General features: G+C 33.6%; 1 protein-coding gene across 12 annotated transcripts in view; it reads right to left on the reverse strand.

The window, feature by feature from the left end:
* The window catches only part of LOC106459222 (serine/arginine repetitive matrix protein 4-like), a 132,965-nt gene that overhangs the window by 69,585 nt on the left and 41,536 nt on the right, over positions 1-21,844 (reverse strand). For 11 of the 12 annotated variants that reach the window (XM_022385675.1, XM_022385669.1, XM_022385673.1 and 8 more), the window contains 5 exons: positions 13,393-13,536; positions 12,827-12,901; positions 11,863-11,919; positions 2,617-2,673; positions 2,341-2,475 (listed from right to left, as the gene is read on the reverse strand). In XM_022385675.1, coding sequence (XP_022241383.1) covers positions 2,341-2,475; positions 2,617-2,673; positions 11,863-11,919; positions 12,827-12,901; positions 13,393-13,517 — 449 coding nt within the window. In that variant the 5' untranslated portion in view covers positions 13,518-13,536. The remainder of the gene's footprint in view (positions 1-2,340; positions 2,476-2,616; positions 2,674-11,862; positions 11,920-12,826; positions 12,902-13,392; positions 13,537-21,844) is intronic. The other variant, XM_013918826.2, reaches the window with a different exon arrangement.

Genomic DNA, 21,844 nt, shown 5'->3' on the forward strand with positions numbered 1-21,844 from the left:
ATGAAAAGTACAAACTATCTAAAAAATTATTCAGATAGAACAATGAATTACATGTTACTAGTAAAAATTATATGAAAAGTACAAACTATCTAAACATACCCAGTGAACAAAGTCTTCTTCTTCTTCTGTAGCTTTTTCCCGTATCTATACGGGGGTCGCTATTTTTTTTTTTGGTGTTGGCAGGGTTTTTACGGTCGGATGCCCTTCCTGACGCCAACCATCCCCTAATTTAGCAGTGTAAGACTAGAGGGAAGGCAGCTAGTCATCACCACCCACCGCCAACTCTTGGGCTACTCTTTTACCAACGAATAGTGGGATTGAAAAGGCTGAAAGGGCGAGCATGTTTAGTGTGACGGGGATTCGAACTCGCAACCTTTAGATTGCGAGTCAAGCGCCCTAACCACCTGGCCATGCCGAGCACACCCAGTGAACAAAGTACTTATTAATATTGAACTGACCACCATTGAAATTTATCTAGTCTACAAAGCACATAATAATAACAAACATGTAAACCAACTAAAATTACCTAGAAAACAAAGTAATAATCAATATGTAACTTAAAATAAATCTAAATTAACTCAGATGAGAAAGGATACATAAATATCTAATTTACCAATGTCTGAGCACTGACGACATGAAATACTTAATTCTCCCATGTGTAAAGAAGGACAAAGCCACACAAAAGGCATCTGAGACACACCTACCACTGGTATCGCAACTAGGTTCGAAGTGTACAAGTCAAAAACTTACCACCAATCCACTGGGAAATTTGGAAGCAATAGGACGAAAGGAAGAGAAAAACAAATCTCAACCATAGTGAATGACGTGGAGGCATGGCAACAGGAGCAGGAAAACTAGAGAAATCACCCTCATCTCAAACATACAGATAAAAATTAATATGCATCAACCATCAACCTAAGTAGCCAGCAGTAAAAAATGGTGTGAAAGTTTAAATCCCTGAAGACATGTAGAATGTGACAGACCATAATAAGAAGAGACAAAATTGTATTATCCTTCATTGTATTCTTCCTCAGCAACATTGTCAGGTTGAAAAGGAAGTGAAATCACTGGCCAAACATATGAATCTAGCTCCCTACGAATTAAGACCTGTACCTCCTCTGTAGATAAAGTCCTACCCAATTCCTGAGAAGTCATACCAGAAGAGTTGTCAACTGTAAATGGAAGTACCGTAGTCAATACATTATGTGCTTATTAACCAGCAAAATAAACTATAATGTGTATTTTTGTTGGCTAGCTAAATTAGTGTCAAAGTCAGTTGAAAAAAAATTATGTTGATCATAAATTAACAAGAATATGTTTCTCAAAGCATATTCTTTTCAACAGTTCCTTCTATTTTAGGCAATTGATATGTAATCAGTAATGGTGCACTATAAGAGAACAAACTTTCAACAAATAGGTTAACTATATTTCTTCACAAGGAGCTAACAAATGGGTTAAAACTAATTTGTAGACTTTGAAATTAATATTTTCTAATATACAATCCCTTTAGTTTCTAATATCTTTTTGACAGCAAAAAAACCTACAAAATTAAAACAATTTTACAGCTAAGAGCATAAAAAATGATATTATAATAACAGATCAGGATTAAATGCAGAACAAGAAAAATGACAATCAAAACCTGAAAATACATTCTAAACTTTGAAATTCCTGTTCACTGAAAAAACAAAACAATGATGTCTTTCTTGGTTAAAACTTATAAAGCACTCACACAAAGGAGCTTAAACTTTTAGGAAGGCAATTTTCCACATTATGTCAGTTCAATTGACATAAATATAGTTCTGTACTAATAGCATAGAAAATAGGTTCCATAGTTTACTATGTCATAATTGATTTTACCTTTTCTTTCTTTTTGACTCTGGTTGTAGAAGCATTTTGTTTAGTCACAATATAACTAAGCATTAACTTAATTTTGAAACATTGTGTTATAAAAATCATTGACCAAAACAAACTTCAGATCTACAAAAGCAACAAATTTGTGTTTTAGCAATAAGCTACACAAGTTTGGAGGTAAAAACCTAAACTTGGTAACTTTCACCTCACCACTCTGTTCTAGAAATTATTTAACAGGAACACTGCTGAGGAAGATATTGATATATATTATGAAGATGCTTTAATAGCTGAAATTAAGTTGCTTTTTAGCCACTAACTGAACTTTTATATGCCAGTTCTTACAAGATACTTTTAATAATAATAATTAAATCTTACCTATAAAAGACTCTTTCAGATGACAATAGCTTTGTACAAATTATTAATCATTTTGAGTCTCAAAAAGAAAGGAAATTCAAGCAATGATAAGTCAACAAGGTAACTTATACTAACCTGCTACTATCAGGTTCGCCTGAACTGTTAGAGCTGGACTGACTGTTGTCTGAGTTATCACTAGATGAGGTTGAAGAATTACTGGATTCTGAAGAAGATCTGTGGAGCTTCTTATGCTTCCTGTGATTTTTGCTACTAGAGTAAGAAAGTATCAATTTTCATATTTATTTACCTAAAAATTAGAATCTTTATGTGCTGAACAAAGTCATTTTTTCATCATATACCTCATGAATGAAACTAGTACAATTTACTTCTAGTAAAAATTTTAATAAATACCTTTTTTTGCGTTTATCAGAATATTTTCGTTTCCTTAAGGACATCGCAGAAGTTGATCTGCCAGAAAAAAAAATTTATATCTTTTATGATTTTAAGCTAATAAAGGTTGATACAAAGAGCCACAAAATAATTATCACAAGTTTCTAATGGTTTCTGTCTAATAATTCTCACACTGTTCATGTATAGCTTATGTTGCCTTACACATCTACTAATACTGAGTCAGGCAGTCTCACTAATTCATACCTAGCAGAAACATATACACCAACAATCACTTAATCATACCTAACAGAAATACACACATTAACAATCACTTGAACAAGCTAACAGTGTATAGAACAAATAATGAGTTGGATTTACAGAATGATATCTATTATTAAATACCTACTCTATTCATTTTTTAAAAACGAATTTATAAAAATCATTCACCAAACCAAACTTCAGATCTACAAAAACACTAAATGTGTGTTTTAGTAATAAGCTGTAAAAAATGGGTATCTGCAATGCAACCACCAGAGGGATTAAATCTCAAATTAGTGTTATAAGCCTTGAAGCTTAACACTGAGCCACCAGAACATTTTACAAAATTTTCTATTATATAATAACATCATTTCATCGTTAATTTTTCTCATAAAATAATTTTTCAATTTACAAAGTTTATATCAAACATAATTAACTTGATGTTACATAATGAATTAACTCCAATTATTCTTTCAAAACAATTGTAAAAATATCTTTCACAAAATAAATAACTGAACCAAAACTATTAAAACGTTTTTCAAGACAGTCTAATTTTAAATTATAATGGGTAAGCTTCAAAAAATACATTAACACCATTTATGAATACAAAACAATAGACCTAAAGCACAATATATACAAAGAGTCTTATAATTAATATAATTTATAAAAGTGTTTGTTATATAATGAACAAACAATATTTACATATACAGGTTCATTATAAAGAAGACCTCATATTTAAAATTGTTCTATCTTAAAAAAGTTACTTGTTGTAGGGAAACTAAATTTTGTTAGAAGAACATTGAGAGTCATAGGTCTTATTCTGGAAAGTTAAAACTTGTTATTGGTTGTTTCAAAAACTGCCACAAGAGGGTCAAAATGCCTTCATCATTCTCTTAATCAGCATATCAATGAACTCCTTAAATGATTTTACTGCAAAAATCATCAGTTCTAGACAGTGTTCGTTGATCTTGCACACATTCTTCTCATACAGTTGAAAGAAACAAAAGGAGAAATCCAAGGTTTTGTACATTATATTGAAATAAGTTTGAATATGCAAATCAGCAAATAGCAGGATGAAAACAGCTGATATGAAGTTATGGTGTAACAGAATATATCTAAATTACACTAAGATATTGTTTGGTATCTTTTACATAGTATTATGCAACCAAAAAGTAATTGCTTCTGGGAAGGATATGTAACAGCCCTTTTCAACACAAAACATTCATACACTCAGGTTATAAAGATGTTTTCAGACTGGAAAGTTAACATTATCAGGAATGTTAACTTCCAAAACACACCTCTTTTCACACTATAGCTAGAATCCCACATTGACAAGGGAGAGGAGCCAGTGAGGGCAGAGGGCAAGATCCACACAGAAAGTGTCTACATAGAAAAAAAGATGTGATAAAATGAGATATAGTAATAGCACACTAGTGGAATCCTCACTACTTCTGAAACAGGTATGCTCTTCACCTGGACAACAAGAAGGCTAATTCCTGGGTGGTAAAGGCCGACCAGCCACAGAGGCAAAACTCTAACATCATCAGAAGAACATTAATTCTTCAGGCCCCAAATCTAGATCCAAGGCATAGTGGCTAGGGCATGAGGACCACTGTTTATTTTGTCTTTTTTAGTAACATGGTATTATTGGAATCCAACCTGAAAGTTACAGAATCTTACCTGTCGAGCCACTGGAATTACAAAGAGAAGGCAAGCAACACAAAAGTGGACAAACCCTTGCCCCAGCCTGAAGAAGTGCAAAATGCAACAAACTGAACTCAGAATTACAGGACCTGTCACACCTCACTCAATCTGAACAAACAGAGATTACCCGGCCATGGATTATGAACTGAAATCCTAACTCCACAACCTGAGAGGCAAAGCTACACTTCCTGCCCCTAGAATTACGAGTAGGATGCGGAACAAACTAAGTAGAACCAATGGCACAGAAACTGATGCTCTATGTGCAGAATTACAAGGAGTTGATGACCTTCTTCCATAATCATTACAAAGAGGAAGATGGCTAAAAAGAAGGGTCATGCTCAACACAACCAGTGAAGAGTCATCTCTGAACTGGAATTACGAGGAGACTCCCACATAGGTTGGTCCTGCTCCTACCATACATCTGGAAAAACCATCCAGAGTTATTGGTAGAAGAGCACCCAGCTTCGACCTCTTCTCCTTGAGTGGAATAATGAGTTCAAGCATTACTCAAGAGGAATAAACCTCTGTCCACCACTCCATTGACTGGAAACTTGAAGTGACAAGGACTCCCACACTCCACTGGGAGAAATGGGGGGATACTCACCATGGGGAGTTCCAAGGAATGATGCTCCAGCGACAGTGCAATATGTGAACTACGTTCCTTATTTTGAAAAGCAAACCGACCCTGATTTATTCAACCTAGGGGTCAGCAGGGATGGGCAAAATCCTCTTAAGCTTTACTTATCATAGTCCATGAGTGGTTGTCCAGTAGTGTATTTGTCTTTGTGTTATAACTGTTTACCACCCAGAAAGCACACAAGGTGGTTTTATGGAACACCCCAACTCAACAGAGCTTGTTGCTCCCAGGAAATTTATCGGTTGACTGGTAGCTAGTGCAGATTTGGAAGGAAGCATACCTGACCAGGCAACACCCAGCACTTAGTGGGATCCAAATGAAAATGACAAAAGGGTCCCTGAAAAAGAAGAGAAATAAACACAAAATATTACTGAAATCACTTTGAAAAACCCTTATATTGAAATTCACTTTCTTTATTGTGTAAAATAAAGAAAATAGACAAGACTCAAGAAGAAAGGTCTAAGAAAAAGGAATTATCTAAAGCTTAGGTATAACTAAAGCCATTCAACACTGAAGAGAAACCCACAGCAAACGTGTAAAACTATTGTCATAACATTCTTCTGTTGAGAGAATGACTAGGAAGTAATAACAGGGAGCTTATATACAGATCTGGGATAGGGGGCGCATTGACATAAGTGGAGAGAATCACACAATTTAACTTTCCTTGGGCAATAGAGTGTGGTATAAAGGCTGAAGCAAGTGAAGTAAGATTCATACCAATGCTTAGATGGGCAGAAAAGATAAACTTTTATCGGGATAAAACTATATTTTCAGTGGAGATGTGTTTCGAAATTTAGAATTTCTAAGACAGAGATATCCCTTGCTCATAATCATATTGGAAAACAAAGAAATATGGATCAACTTAAGGAAACAGAGCCATAAAGAAAGAGACCTGCAACAAATCATATCCCAGCCATAATAGGCAAAGTGTGGTGTTTTGCAATAGATAAAAATCCACAAACACAAAGGACAGTGCAAAACCCATCCAAGTGCTCCACGCAACAGTACACAACATAATCATAAACTTTAAGTTTAAAGACAGTTAAATGCCACTGTCCTACCAAGAATCAAATTGATAGTATTTCCAAGTATTGATTTGAACTGTAAGTAAATCATATTTATATTTGTATATATTGGTATTAATTTTGATCAGAACAAGCAACTGTTAACCTCATTAGTCATTTGAATCCTGCAGGTACAGTTGTCCACAGTTCCACCTGTAACTAATAATATAAGTATAGCCTATGATACAAAGAGAGTCATCAATTACATTACTGTTTTTAAGCTTAATCAAAAAACGGTTAAGCTTGGCCTCAATATTCGTGATAATTTTGCATACAGAAGTAGAAACAGGAATGAGCTTAGACCTATCATTTATAATTTTATTCCTTTTATCAACATATTCTGACCTATTCATTATAACAATTCCCACCACCCTTATCTGGTTTTAAGTAATAAGCATCCCAATATCAGGTTTACTAAATAAACAGAAACAGCAAACACTCTTTACTTGTTAAATAAATAAAACTTAGTGAAATAAAATAAAAAGGCAATAAATAGATACACAAAGCACTTAAACACTGATAAATTTTGGTCAAAGCTAAGTTTGACACAAAGTGAACATTTAAATTGAAATAAACACTGAAGTAGCAAATAGAATTACAGCACATGAGTACAAACATAGTTCATTCAACTTTACAGAGCAATTACAAAATACAAACGACCATGTTTAAAGCTGAACTGATACTATATATAATTAAAAAAGATATTAAAATATAATTAAAAATAATATATATATTCTTGTGGTGTTTCTATTACTGATTGGATTGTAAAGATGAGCAGTGATAGACATAAACATAGATGCATACGACATTATGATTCCAGTGCAACAAAAAAATGTAAAAAAAAATTAAAGAAAAGGAGATTGAGAAGACCAAGCTTGAAGATTCTATAAAAAGTTTAAAAAAAAAGTCAAGATTGTCTGTACCTTGTACTACTAGGCCTAGCAGTGGTAGTAATGCAGCTTATATATCACCACCAAGCTCATTATCCTCCCAAACACAGGAAATGACAAAGTTAATGTTGGATCAAGTAAATGACATCATACAACTAGTGATCCTAAATTAGTATTAACTGAACCTCAGGAACTGGTAAAATCAGATCAACATGAACAGCAGTTATGTTTCTACATCCAACTCTGATACTGATGATTTTTCTGATCCATCAAAATGGCCAGATTTGTTTGAAAATCCTACTATCTATGAAATAGTAAAGGTTGAACCTAAGAGAATAAAGAATTTTTCTTTCTCAACTAATAAAAATAATAGATGATTTACTGTAAACAATTACTATAGGAAATATATAAATGATGAGCAACATTAGGAAATGTGGCTTATTTATGCAGTTTTTTGAGATGCACTATTTTGCTATTGCTGCAGATATTCGGAAATACAATAATCCAGCTTACAAACATGGGATTTTCTGCCTGGGATGACATGTCTAAGACACTTTCTAACCAAGAAATACTTCCAGAACATGTAAAGTGCATGGAAAAATGGAAAGAATTTGATGCTAGATTAAAATAGGGAAAGACAATTGATGATGAGCAACAAACTTTGCTGAATATTGAAAAGCAACATTGGAGAAATGTTCTAGAATGGCTGATTGCCATTATACGTAGCTTGGCAGAAAGAAATTTATCATTTTTAGGATCATCCAGACAGTTGTACCAACCAAACAATGGCAATTTTCTAGTGCAAAAAGAGTTACTAGCATGATTTGATCCAATAATGAAAGAGCATGTCAGACGCATAGGCTTACAAGAAACAAAAGGTCATTATATGAGTTCTAACATGCAAAATGAGATTCTCGAACTGTTAACTGATAAAATAAGGGAAGAAATATTGGTTAGAGTAGCAGCATCAAAGTATTATTCCATAATGCTTGACTGCACTCCTGACATGAGTAAAAAAAAACAACTTTCAGTTATCATAAGGTCTGTTACAGCACAAGACGGATTTGACTCCAAAGTGTGTGTGTGTGTGCATTTTTTTTACCTTCATCAAAGTGAAAGACACAACTGGTGCTAGATTGACAGAGGAACTGCTGCAAATATATAAGAACTTTGGGCTGTCATTATGTGATTGCAAAGGTCAAGGGTATGACAATGGGAGTAATATGAAAGGAAAACATTCAGGATTGCAAACGTGTGTATTAAAAATAAATCCAAAAGTATTTTATGTTTCATGCAATACACATAGTCTTAATCTAGTCATTTCAGATGCCACCCAGTCATTGCTTGTATCCATTTCAGTTTTTGGATTCATACAAAAAATCTATACATTGATTTTGGCTTCAACTTGTAGGTGGGACATTTTAAAGCAACATACAAATATTTCAGTAAAGGGTTTTTTTAGAAACGAGATGGGAATGCAAAGTGAATGCCATCAAAGTCATACGCTACCAACTACAAGACATCAAATCTGCTCTTGAGAAGGTATCTGAAGATTCTAAAGGTAAAGATTCAAAGAAATTGAAAAATTTTGTTTTCTTGTATGCCTAGTTGTATGGTATGACGTCCGAACTAAAATAAACCGTGTCAGCAAAATTCTACAATCCAAGGATATGCAACTTGATACTGCTCTTGACTCAATTCATAGGTGCACTGCTGAGCTGTTGAATTATTGTGATGTAGGCTTTGAAGATGCCATAAAGACAGCAAAAAATCTGATGCCAGAAACAATATCAGATCCTACGTTCAATGAGGGTCGTGACATTGTGAAACACACAAAAGTGCAACAGATGAACCCATCATGAACCAGAAGGAAAAGTTCAGGGTAGAAGTTTTTCTTCATCTAATTGACATATCTACTATTGCTCTCAGAGAACAATTCAAACAGCTAAAAGATACATTGATGCCTTTTAAAGTTAGCTTTGATATTTCTAAGACAATATCAACAAGTGATAAGGAACTTCTCAAAAACTGTATGAAACTTCATACTTTACTTTCAGATCCCACAAGCAGTAACATTGATCCAGTTGAATTGTGTGACAAAATTAAAATCTTGCATCATTCAGTTTCTGCAGGAAGTTTTGCATTGAAAACTTTAAGCTATATTACAGAGCATGGATTGACTGACACATACCCAAATGTATCCATAGCATTAGGTATACTTCTCACCATGCCTGTCACAGTTGCTTATGTGCTCTTTCTCAAAGCTAAAACTTATAACAACATACTTACATATCACTATGTCAGAAGAACAATTAAGTAATTTGGACATAGTATCTATTAAACACCAGCTTGAACAAAGTTTAATTACGGTACAATTATAGACTCTTTTTCAGCTAAGAAAATTAGAAAATAAAATAAAATTTTTAGGTAATTATATTTTGACACCAATTGGTTTAAATTAATGTATATAATTTGCATTTTGAATTGCTAACTTCAAAGGAAATATATATATATAGCTTTTTCATAGAAAATTGCTTATGAAAATTTTCTTTGAAAATATAATATTGGTGACAGATTTTTAGATGTTATCTAAACAGAGAATTGCTTGAGAACCAATATTTCATTTTAATGACCCTTTATTTTTGATTGTTAATGTTAAGTTGGAGATCCCACTCCAATATTCATAGAGGGCCCACAAAGGCAAATGGAGGTTTTGTTTCTACTTAACAAATGAACAATATCTCCTTTTAATTTCAAACGTTAATTTATTACCTATATTTTTACTTTAACAACATTGTTAAAATTAACAGTTTAAAAACGTGTGTTTTCAAAACAAAAATCCCTATTAGTGGTGGAAACTAGTTTGGTCTCTAAATCACGAAGAATATGACAGTTTTTCAGTTAAACATGAAACTTAAATTCAAGGTTTAGTTAATACAAAACATTTAAACAAAAGAAAAAATATTGATAGAAAAACCATACACACAATACTTTGCTGTATAAAAGTAAATCTTAATTTTATACCAACTAAAGTGTTTTAAGATTTGTAAGTTTGTTTTTTCAGTGACCAAACTTTTCATCTTAAGAACAATAATCATTTTCATTTAAGGATCTAGATATTAAAATTAAACATATTAACAACATTTATGAAGAACTTTTCTATTTCAGTGTGATGTATTAACAAAAATAAATAGTTTGAAATAATTTTATTATCCATAGAACCTATTTACATCTTTAAAATATTTTTACATGTTATATCTTTATTATCATATGGAAAACAAAAATTTTCAATTTGTTCCAGAGTTCATAAATAAAAATAATCCACACTTATAATTAAATGTTTTCTTAATATCTCACCTCATTCTTTTTACCCATTTCGAAAGAGCAGAAACTAATATAAGCATAGAAATTATTTTAGTCTTAGAAACATAAATACAGTCAGTATTTATCATACATTATTGCATTGAGTAACATTATGGATATGTTTATTTGCCACCATCACTTTAAGTACAGTAACTATAATAAAACACAAACTCGATAAATAATGTTTGTTACCAGATACACTACAAGCCTAAATCTTATATATATATATACATATATCAATATACCATCACAAGAAAAGAGTAAAGTAAGATTCTGCATGTGAAGATAAACAGTAATAAAAACAGAAGAAAACACACTGTAAAAAAAATAAATGGCACAATATACCTGATATATGCTCTTAAATATATTTGGAATAAAAATATGGATATCAAAAGACAAATCAAAACAAATATATACATTTAGAGTTACTTAAAAGTGTAATAATATCCTAACTACTGTGATTTGTTGAATATTTCTGATAATAAATATATCAAGATTTTTTATGTAAATGAAATATGAAAGCTTAAAACAAATAATTAAATAAAAAACAGAAAATGAGATGTTGTACTAAAATTTATCTTACAGTTTTAAAACAACTATTCACCATCTGTGTAACCTACATACCAGAATGATAATTATAACATAGAAAGATTGCTGGTACCTACCAACTAAAACAAGGAAAACCGTTTAGTTCTTACTATACTCTTTTAAAACTGAAAGGCAATATATATTGGTAATGTGCAGAAATTTCTTTATTAATAAATCAAGCAGTTTATAATTTTATAAAATAATATATATCTTGTTTGTACTCTCAAAGCAATTTTTTTATTACAAAGGGTTATAAAGGTATTTTTTCAAACAAAAGCTATATGAAGCTATTTTTCACACTGAAAGATATACAAAACTCCTTTGGATAACATTCTCTATCGACAATCTAGTAGGATGGTGAAAGCTTAAAAATACTGCTCATGGTATGGTATTTGTTGGATATGAACTCATTTGTTTCATACTTCAACATATCCCTCTAAATAATGTGCTACTGCTCTGAAGTTTGGGCAAAGTTAAAATTATAATGCATCTCAATGACATGTATAATACCTAGTTTTGGCTGCACCAAGGTTGGTATTGTAAAACTCATTATACTTTTCCTGACTAATTTTTGTATACTTATTTACCATTGAAAGCAAGGAAATAAACTAATTAATTTGCACTTTTAATTAAATTCATAATATTTAAAAAAGTTATAAACCAAGTCATATGGTGAAAATCTCTTATGTTTTAGCTGTATCACATCAATACATAATTAGTGATACAACTTCACTGCTAGAAATTGACTAAGTTACAAACTCACCTTTCTTTATAATATTTCTTAGTTCTTCGTTTTTTGCCATGTAACACTTTTCCATCTCTGAAGAATACAATACATTATTTTATCAATTTGTACTTAAAATAGCCATGCAATTAATAAACATTAAGATTACTTAAATGATTAATCATGTTGGACAGTTTATTCACATGAAGAAAATTTTGTTTTCTCCATTAACTATTCATTTTAGTTTGCTTAAATTATTTCTTCAGATTTTGAGTTTTTAAACTGACAATAACAAATCAGAGAAACTCTACAGGAGACAGAGTTTTTAAAATGAATTTAAACTAATCACATTATCAATAGACCAGAGGATTTACTTTATAAATAGATTTTCATGGACACAGAAACTTTTAATCCTTTCATCTATATACACACATACACACTTTTGCATGTAAATAGACCTTGTTTCCTACATTTGCTCTTATTTTGGTTGATTTTGTCATGTTAACCACCATGATATTCTTATCTCCTCTCTTAGTATTATTTTTCTATGTTATATTTGTGTTTACCTTGCTCTTTTATTACAATAATTGATTGTGATGTCATTAACTTTGCATTAGATTGTAAAAGCAATCCTGTAATAACAAGGTACACACTTTGAACAGCTGTAAGTGCAAGAGATAGAAAAATCATGATGGTGCACAACTTTTGCATCACCTTGTACCAACAATGCTGTGTGGTTTGATTGTGCTACATCAACAGTCTACTTTGAGTATAATGGCATTATTGTATTGCTGATTGTGCTATAACAGCAGCTTAATCTGAGGTTAGTAATAAATGTTTATTAATACCTTATACACTGTTTACTAGTATAAACTGCTTCATCTGCAACCACAGTGTGCTAGAAACAACTTAAACCTACTTCTTTTAAATCAATTTTGAGTCATTTATATTAATATCCCAAAAATTGACATCTATACAAGATAAAATTTAAATTTATACTCACTTTTCTTCATACTTTATTGGGATTTTTCCTTTCTCTCTTTCTGGAGAAGATGAGCTAATGGAATCAAGAACCAAACTACCATAAAGAAAATTCAAGCAATAAACAAAACAACAACTGGGTGACTCTCTGATTTCAACAACAAACACGGTTCAGTGTCAGCAGAATATCATCTTAATTATCAGTTATGTGTCTTACAAGTGCAGATTTGGCTATTTTGTAACATAAGCATTTCTACTTCATGAACCTGAAGTATGATTTTATAGTCTGTAATTCAATAAGCTGAACTAAAATTAAAGATCCTGCTAAGCTTATCACAAAATATAACTTCATGAGTTAATAACTGGTTTTATCTAGTGGCCAGCATTAACACTGCAATGTATAGTAATAGAAAGACAAAAAATATCAAAATAGAGATGGCCCTGAAGACAATTTATGAGTCAGATTCAATTCAATATAGCATTTACATCTTTTATAGGATGCGTAAAAATTGTGTCTCTTAATTAGTTCAAATATCTATGCCATTTAAACAATTTTAAACTCCTATCAACACATAACACATTACTTACATGTATTTATTCTGGTCTTTTTTCTGTCTGTGTGCTGTGTCTATGGAGCCATCTTCAATGAAATGTTCACACATACCTAAAGTTTCTTTCAATTTGTCATTCTCTTCTCTGTTAACTTCAGCCATCTGGTGGCTTTCCTTTACACTATTAGAGGGCCAACAAAGAGATTTATGATACACCATTTTTACTTAATGTAAATAAATATATAGCTTCATTATTCATGCAACAATAAATAATTGTCTCAATTAAATGCAATAATAATAACAGCAACTATACTCTACACAAGGTACAATGAATGTTATGTATATTTGTATTATATACAATATTGAAATTACAATACTTGTGAATAAATTGTTAAACAACAAAATAAAGTGTAGTATTGGATAGTGTTGCATTGTAAGTCGAGAAGAAACAGCAAGGACTAGACAAGGCCATTTCAGCACTGTCAGGTTTTCCACTTACATCCATAAAATAATGGAAAAACATCAGCATAGTCTGATCACTACTCTTTCTTTAAAATCTTAGATATATATAAACTAAACCAGAAACAACTAATTTTAAATCAATATTGCTTTGACACAACATGCATTGTAAAGAGATCTAATTATTCATGGATAACAAAATATAATTCTATGTCCAAAGTTATTTGCACACATGGCCTAGATATTGTATGAAGAGCAACAGACTTCAAATCAGTTCATGAAGATTATAGAGAACAGTACAAAGAAGCCTACACTATAATGGTACTGTGTGATATTCTCAAGTTCGCCTATTTAACCTTTCTGGTAATAACTGCAAATAACAGGAGGAACAGTAAGGATAAGTCACACAGAGTTAAAACTGACTGAATACAATGTTAAACTAAGTAAAATCAATCTTTATATATCAAACACCAACAACTAAAAGAAGAGCAAACAGAATGTCAGATGGTGTTTCATATTACAGAGAGAGACATTGGAATTTTCTGTCTAAACCTGAAGAAATAATATACTAAGATCACATGACATATTGACAAAAAATGTAACATAATCCCTCTCAGAGTGCATGGCTACCCACTTCATTGGTGGTTGTTCCAAAAGTGAAAACAGAGAGAGTTTAATCTCCAGGTATTTCTAAATATAAACAAGAGAGAAAGCAGGCACAATTAAAATCCAAAAATAAATCTTCACCAACACTATTTATTAGAAACATCCAAAAACACCTAAATGGAGCACACTCATTGAACATGTGTAACAAGAAGACAAAATAAGGTTAATACTACACAAAGATTTCCTATTTGTAAAATTTGTGCATGCTTTAAATAAATCATGCATGTCTAAAAAATTTTTGAAATCAGCAAATAAAGATCACAGACAGTAGTAAAGAAGCCTACAATATGATGGTAATATGTGGCATTCTCAGATTTGCTGATTTATTTTTCAAACAGTAACTGCAAAATAACAGAAGGAACAGTCAGGATACATAAAATGAAGTTCAAAACTGAAAAGTTGACTTGACTTAGTTGGGAAAAAAAAAGGCATTGGATACAATATTAAACATGGTGTTGTGATTGAAAACTCACTTAAGTTTACTATACGGTGTATTGTAGCTAGCAATAGGGCTAATAGGATTTTGGGTAGCATCTATAGAAATATTGAATACAAGACAAGGGATATAATTGTTTCACTGTATAGATCACTTGTAAGGCCTCATTTAAAGTTCTGTGTACAATTTTGGGCTCCCTTTCTCAAGAAGGACATTGAATTGTTGAAGAAGGTTCAGAGAAGAGCCACTTAGATGATACCTGGAATGGTGGGATTGTCCTATGAGGAGAGACTAAAATCTTAAAACTTGTTTTCTCTGGAGAGGAGAAGGGTCAGATGGGATTTGATTAAAGCGCTTAAGATTATTAAGGGTATTGATTATATAGATTCATTAACCTTTTTTGTGTTTAGCAGTGAGAACATTAAGACAAGGATCAATTATTAAAATTTTGGCAGTGGAGGAGACATCTGCAGTTTAGACAGTATTATTTTTGAAACAGAGTGGTTGGCTTTTGGAATGAGCTGCCTTCAACGGTGGTGGAGCCAAAAGTTCAAAAACAGACTGGATGAATACATGAATAGTCAGGAGTAGTTATAGTTGGGAACTGGAAGGGACACCCTTGATGGGCTAATAAGCTCCTTTTTGTAACTTTAAAATTTTATGAAGTAAAATCAAATTATATTTATCAAACACCAGCAACTAAAAGGATGAGTGAAAATGAATGTCAGATGGTGTTTCTTAATCACAGAGAGAGAGTGGCTTTGGAATTCTCTATCTTAGTCTAAGGGAATAACAGACTGAGAGCATAAGACATATAGACAAAAGTAATAACATCATCCCTCTCAAAGTGCAGGTACTACCGACATCACTGATTGGGTGTCCCAAAAATTTAAAATAGGGAGAGTTTAATCTCCTGATATTTGTAACAAGATTATCAAACACTGTTAATTTAAAAAGGGGGAATAAGGGTCTTCAAAAGGTTAATGTTTGAGACATAGTGTTGAAATCATTTTCTCAAGCTACAAATCCCTATTTTGACTCTCCTAAGTATTACAGTTATTAGATATGAAGTCAAAACAGGGAATTTTAGATTGAGGAAATAATGTCAACACTATATCTCAAACCTTAAGCTTGTTTGTTTATTTGTTTTAGTGATAGCATTTTCACTTTAAGCTACCTATCTTGTTTGTGTAATTTTTGAAGATCCCTATTCCCCTTTTTAAATTAACAATTTGTAATATTCTTGTTTGTTTAGTATTTTATGTCCATCATAAACATAAATCTGTATATTAGTAATACTGTCCTATTTAAAATAGTTTAGTTTAATGAAATACATAGTTGATGTATGATGTTCTCTCGGGAAACAATGTCAACCTTTGGATTGGCTTCATGTACAATGGATGCCTATTGCTTCTGATATCACTGCAGCAATGTTATCATTGGCAGTGAAAAGATGCTGTTTGATTCAGAAGAAATTACTAACAAATTGGTCGAGTATGTGAATGAACTATATTACGATGAGAGAGGAGATCCACCTAATATTGACAACCAGGAAGGTAGGGCCATCAAGAAGCTAGAAGTAGAAAAGGTTATTGAAGCTATGAAAAGTGGCAAAGCAAGTGGAAATGATGACATCACTACAGAAATGTTGAAAGCCTTAGACGATGCAGGATTGAAGAAAATTACAGAGGTGTGTTACCTTGTTTACGATTCTGGATACATTCCATCTGATATGAATGATTCGATATTTGTCAGAATACCAAAGAAAGCAAAAGTCACAAACTGTTCAAATTACAGGACACTAAATCTGATGAGTCACATTGAAGATCATACTACAGAGAAACCAACGAACAATTGAAGAAGGAATATATGAAGCGCAAAGTGGATTTATGACACGAAAAAGAACAAGGAAAGGAATCTTCAATTTAAGAATAATAGTAGAAAGATGATGTATATGTGTGCTTCATTGATTATGAAAAAGCTTTCGACAGAGTCAACCATTAAAAGTTGATAGAATGCTTGAAAAGCCTAGATATAGGCAGCAAAGATCTGTAGTTGATACAAAATTTGTATTGGAACCAAAATGCATTCATTAGGACCAAAGAGGGATTATTGCCAGAAATACAAATTAAAAGAGAACTACACTAAGGATGTGTTCTTTCCCCATGTCTATTTAATTTGTACACAGAAAACTTCTTTCATAGCATTGAGAGTAAAAAAAGGTATTAAGATTGGTAGCATGATGATATACAATTTAAGATATGCTGATGACACTGTACTGATGGCTGAAACAGAACAAGACTTACAAGATATTTTGAATAATGTAAATTATACAGGAAAGAGGTATGGAATGAAAATGAATGCTAAGAAGACAATGAGTATGATGATAAGTAGACATGATAATAAGCCAGAAATTCAGATCAAATTAGAAGAAAAAGACATACAACAAGTAGAGAAATTCACATACTTGGGCCAGACCATAATAGGTGATGGAAAATGTGAAGCTCAAATAGTGAAGAGGATTGAGGTGGCAAGAGGTGCCTTTAATAGTATAAAAATAAGTCTAATATCAAAAAACATAAGAGTTAAAACAAGGAAGAGAATCATAAAGTGCTATATATGGTCAACTCTGTTATATGGCTGTGAAACATGGACACACAAGCATTGATTAACAAACTGGAAGGATTTGACATGTGGGTGTACAGAAAGGTGATGAAAATATCCTGGATAGACAAGGTAACAAATGAAGAAGCTCTCAGTATTGTGAATGTGAAAAGATATGTTGTACCAACCATGAAGAAGAGAAATGTAAGATATTTTGGCCATATGATGAGATGAGACAACATCCAGTGAGTCCTACTAGAGAGTCAAATAGAAGGGAAAAAATACAGGGGAAGACCAAGAACAGAGTGGATAACAAATATTAAAGAGTGAACTGAGATAGCAAAACATGAATACCTGGTGAGAAAAGCACAGAACAGACAGAAGTGGAGGATTGTGACAGTCAACCTTCCTGAAGAAGACGGCACATGATGATGATGGTACAGCATGTATAATCACTATGATGCATAGTGATCAACATACCACATGTTATATATATGCTTATAATACATATATATATACATACATACAGAGAGAGAGAGAGAGCTACTATATTTATACCTTGTAGCTATATGGGGAACCTGTAAACACTGGATTAGAGGGACTACTGAACTATACTGGTATGGTGCATGGACTGGATTTTGTAACCACATGACTTTTATGCATGCATGCATATGCAATGCATTTGGCTAGTATTTATATATATGTGTGTGTAGGCTTTATAGTTTTTTTAAGTTGTAAAGCACTATAGATGCACGGATATATATTCAAAGCAAATATAAGACAATGTGTCATAATATATATATATATAAGCATTTTTAATATTTCTTACAGTTGTTATATTTCCCCTTTCCTCCTCTCCCCTGGCCATAGTAAGGCCGGTCATGGTTTTGCTGCAGCTGGCCAGATTTCCTCTGAGAGTGACATTCTGCACATTCTACAAGCTCGAAAATGTGTTAATTAACAATTATGAATTGATTATATTAATATTCCTTTCCCCCCCTCTATTTCTGATGGAGTATGAGTCATGACGCCTCTACGACCCTCTTCCACTGTGGTGACCCTAAACTCTGGTGGACCATCACTGCTGCATACTTAATCTGAAACTAAATATTTTCTAAATCAAATCTATAGCTACAAATTTTCTGCCTCACTTTCGCCTAGAATCGCCATCTAGGCTTGCACGATTCTTGCCACCCCTTATAGTCAGCTTCAAGGATGGCTACTCTATCTGCAGTATCTACAAAAAATTTGCAATCATGCAGTGTTGGCTATAATTCAACACTTACTATCAGTTTTCACCGTGATTGCCAATCCGATGCTCGAAACTGAGCTTGGTGCCATTTTTTAAAGTACAGCTTAAACATTTCTGTTGTGGGAGATAGCCTAGACGTTTGTGTAACATGGCCAAAATAGATCATGCATTGATAAAAAAACTGTGATCCCATCAGCAGTGTCATGTCCAAAAGGGCAGTAACCCTATATTTAAACAAATGATAAGGGACATCAATATAGTTGCAACAATAAGTTAATAATCGCTATGGTACATGTGTCATGACTGCCATATAAACATTAAATTACATCCACCTCATGCACGCAGCTATATATGTATCATTACGACAGTGGAAGTCACGTGACGCTGGTGGCATGTGATGAATTTTTCGAATGATCATGAATGATCGGGGAGGCCTGAGTGTATTCGAGATGCTCCCTTCATTGGTATTTATGCCTGGCAGAAAAAGCCAACAATTAATGAATGTATGATAGTTAAGCAACAGCAGTCGTGAAGTTTCGGGTAATTTACGATTCTGTGTGTTTTGCACTCATAGAGAGTGAAGTTATCGAGATTGTGAATCGCTGTGATTTATAATGTGTATTAAAAATTTTGCTAAGTTTAAAGTGACAAGAAATGTACTGACTGTGGAATTACAGTGTACTAAAAGTGTGTGTCGAGAAAGAATAAACTGGTTTAATCAAGAAAGGCCTTGTATCGCTGAAGTTCCTCAGAAAGAATTTCTACCGGAAATTAACAATCAAGCAGATACATAACAAACTGGTGTAAGCGAGTGGGACAGAAAAGGAAAAAAAGATGGAAACGAGAAGCGGTAAATCAAACTACAGCTTAGCAGATTTGACAGCAGCAATACAAGAACAGCAAAAGAAACATGAAGAACGAGAAAAGAAACAAGAAGAGAAACAACAGCAGTGGCAAGAAAACAGTGGCAGCTCAAACAGCAAAATAAACAAGAGAGATTACAGCAGTTGTTGTAGGAAAAAGAAAAGAAACAATAAGAGAGATTACAGCAGTTGTTGTAAGAAAAAGAAAAGAAACAAAAACAATGAGAAAATTAACAAGAGAGACTACAGCAGTGGTTGGAAGACAAAGAAAAGAAACCAGAAGAGAGGCTATAGCAGTGGTTGGAGAAGAAAGAAAATAAACACGAATAGAAACTACAGAAGTGGCAACTGGAACAAGAAAGGAAACAGGAAAAAAATCTCCAACAACTACAGGAAAGTCAGCAACAGTGGCAAGAAGAACAAAGAGAGAGAGTACAACATCAGTATGAAGTACAAATGGAAAAGATTAATAAAGTTCAAAGTGAATTAGATATATTAAAGGACGATGTACTGTCTTTTACACAGGGAGGATAAATTAGCCATGGACCTAATCAGCCGTGGACAACAGGAAGCCCCATTCAGACCCCGCAGCTAAACCCTAATGCAGACATCTTCAGTCCTGCCAGAAGTCACATTCCTGACATGAGTGTCAGCAATAGGGGTGATCTAGTACAAATGAAGCCACAAGAATTCGAAGGGAAGGCACCATGGGAGGCATATAGAGCACAATTTGAGCTACTGGCAGAAATGAATGGATGGACAGAGGAGCAGAAAGCAGTGTACCTGGAAACGAGCTTGAAGGGACAACCACTGGAAATACTTGGACAGTTTGTCGGCAGACAACAGGCACAACTATAGAGCATTGGTAGCTGCTCTAGAAATCAGGTATGGAACTCAAAATCAGTCCAAAGTCTACAGGGCTAGGTTTAGGACTAGAGTCTGTGCTAAAGAAGAGAGCCTGCAAGAACTGGCACAGGATTTGGAAACTATGGCACCCAAGGCCTACCCAACTGCACCACCCGATGTCCTCAAGCTGTTACTGAGGGATCATTTTGTTGATGCCTTGGACAGTCCACAAGTGAAGCAAGCACACCCCTCTACTATGCAGGATGCAATGGCCAGAGCTCTTGAATTTGAATACTACGTTAAGTCCAGCACAGAGGTACAGTCATCAGTATTCAAGGCCAGAAAAAGGCAGCTTTCAGAGAAGTTTGAGGGAATTTGCTGGCATCGTAACAAACCTGGACACAAAAGAGCTCAATGCTGGCAACTTCAACACACGGAAGAGGCCACGGCAGGAAAGGCTGCTACCCAGAAAGATTGTTGGAACTGTGGAGATCAAGGACATATGAAGAGTCAGTGTAAGAAGAATACTAAAAATATATCAGCTTCGGGAAACCAGTAGTGGCTAGTGTTGATGGACGCCCACCAACCCCCATTGTGAAAGTCCCAACAGCTAAGTGTAAAATGGCAAGCACACATAGTGTCTACGTGACAGGAAAGCTGGATGGCCAAAAGTGCAACTTTGTCATAGATTCTGCATCCCAGCAAACCCTTGTGAGTATCAAGGTGCTAGATCACAAAGGAGTACCAGAAGCCATGCAGAAGCTCTGTGGTGTGACAGGACATTATGCAAGGTTGTGGGGACTAGTGTGAGACATAATGTATACTTGGCTGACATTGAAGACCCATGCATATTTGGGTTGGACTACTTACTACCGAGAAAGTGTGTAGTTAACTTTGATAAATTTTGATGAATACTGGCCAAATTCTAGTAAATGTTGCTGCATCTGTTGGTTTGCATGTCAAAGCACTTAAGTCAACTACAATACCCCCTATGTCAGAGAAGATAATTTGGGGTAGAAAAAAAGAACATCTCCGAGGAAGCCTGATGCTTGTGGAAGCATTGGAAGACCCATCTAGGTCAGAAGACGTGAAGATTGGAAGGTCACTTGGGGCAGGTCATCAAGAAGTACCCATAATAGTAGCTAATTTCTCTAAATGTGAGCAGACACTTAAGGAAGGGCATTGTTGGGTGTGTTCCAGGAGGTAGAGCCAGTCAATGTTAAGGCAAGAAATACAACCATAAAGAAAGGACATCCTCTCCCAGAACTTTAACTGACCTCTATAAGAAGAGCATAATCCATTTGTTATCATCACAAGCTCTTCAGTTTAGGAAACTTTTGGTGAATTATGTAGACGTCTTTTC

Source organism: Limulus polyphemus, unplaced genomic scaffold (genome assembly GCF_000517525.1).
Source record: "Limulus polyphemus unplaced genomic scaffold, Limulus_polyphemus-2.1.2 Scaffold578, whole genome shotgun sequence".
In the NCBI taxonomy this organism is placed as follows: domain Eukaryota; kingdom Metazoa; phylum Arthropoda; class Merostomata; order Xiphosura; family Limulidae; genus Limulus; species Limulus polyphemus.